The sequence below is a fragment of the Emiliania huxleyi genome, assembly GCF_000372725.1.
Source record: "Emiliania huxleyi CCMP1516 unplaced genomic scaffold EMIHUscaffold_431, whole genome shotgun sequence".
Classification (NCBI taxonomy): Eukaryota; Haptophyta; order Isochrysidales; family Noelaerhabdaceae; genus Emiliania; species Emiliania huxleyi.
Genome location: NW_005198744.1, coordinates 65,561 through 66,822, shown reverse-complemented (window position 1 = coordinate 66,822; position 1,262 = coordinate 65,561). Strand labels below are relative to the sequence as shown.

The window sequence follows — 1,262 nt, the reverse complement described above, 5'->3', positions numbered from 1 at the left end:
CACTGGCGGTGCAGCAGTGATTCCCGCAAGTCGCCTTGGTGCTCGCGATCGCCCTCGCCGCCCCTCATCTCGCCCCCGGGCCAAGCCTCCGGTGCCGTGTCTACCCCACAGCCCCCAATTTGGACGCCCGAGGCTCGGCTGTGTCCGGGTGTGCATGAAAAACGAGAAAACAGGCCTTTTTGGGAAAGCCGACTTTGCCCCTTAACCCTGGTAGGTGGATTGTCCAAAATACGTCAGCCTCGCACGCCTAGCGCTAGGTCTGACACCCGACCGCCCCCCCCTCCCTAATATTAGCCGGTAGGAGCACATTTTGGCCGGCTAATGTTAGGGAGGGGAGGCCGAAAAACGCATACTTTTGTCCACGTACCAGGGTTAATCTCTCATATAATGTACGCGCCCTTCACCCAGTACAGGCCTAGAGAACACAACCTGTGTGTGTGTGTGTATGTGGCGCGCCGCGGTCTCATCTGAGCACATCCGCCTCTACTTTGCCGCCGCCGCGCTCGCGCGTCGCGCCTCGGGCCTCGAGGCGTCTCTAGCTGCGCTCCGGGCGGCGCTGGGCACGCCTGCGGCGGCCGATGCGGTGGCGGCGCTCACCGCAGCATGCAAAGCCAGCGGCTGCGATGAAGAGCTCGGACGCCTCACCGCGGCGCGAGAGCCGTTCGACGAGCACACTGCGCAGCTCATCGTTCCCGGCCTCTACCTCGGGCCACTCATGGCGGCCGAGAGTGACGCTTGGCTCGAGCTGCACGGCGTCACCGCAGTACTAGACACGACCGGCGGGTGGAGGCGGAAGTCGTCCGCGCTCGACGGGCAGAGCTGGGTGCGCGAGCCGCCGCCGCCGCCCGGTCGCCGCCAGCATCTCCAGCTTCCGGCGGAGGACCGCGCCGACTTCAACATTGAGCCGCTCCTCCGGCGCGGCGTCGACTTTATCCGCGAGGCGATCGGGGCGGGCGGCTGTGTGCTGGTGCACTGCCACGCGGGCGTCTCCCGCTCAGCCACCCTCGCCGCCGCGTACCTGATGGAGGAGCACGCCCTCTCCGTGCGCTGCGCCCTGCGACTCCTCACCGAGGCGCGCCCGTGCTGCCGGCCCAACCCCGGCTTCGAAAAGGCGCTCGTCGGGTGGGAGATGCGAGTGCGCGTGGCGGGGAGGGCGCGCAGCGCCGGAGGCGGCGAGCGCGTGCCGAGTGGCGGGGCGAAGCGCCCGCGCTCGCCGGAGGCCGTGACGGGCGCGGCAGAGGCGGGCGGGGCGGCGGCGGGTG

The 1,262-nt window shown here is 68.9% G+C and overlaps 1 protein-coding gene across 1 annotated transcript; it reads left to right on the top strand.

Annotated features, from left to right (window-relative positions):
* Window positions 1–445: 445 nt before the first annotated feature.
* EMIHUDRAFT_244746 (hypothetical protein) lies at window positions 446–1,135 on the top strand (the record flags this gene model as incomplete). The annotated part of the gene is made up of 1 exon (XM_005769087.1): window positions 446–1,135. A coding segment is annotated over one exon (690 nt), but the record flags the coding sequence as incomplete, so codon positions are not given.
* Between the last annotated feature and the right edge of the window lie 127 nt (window positions 1,136–1,262).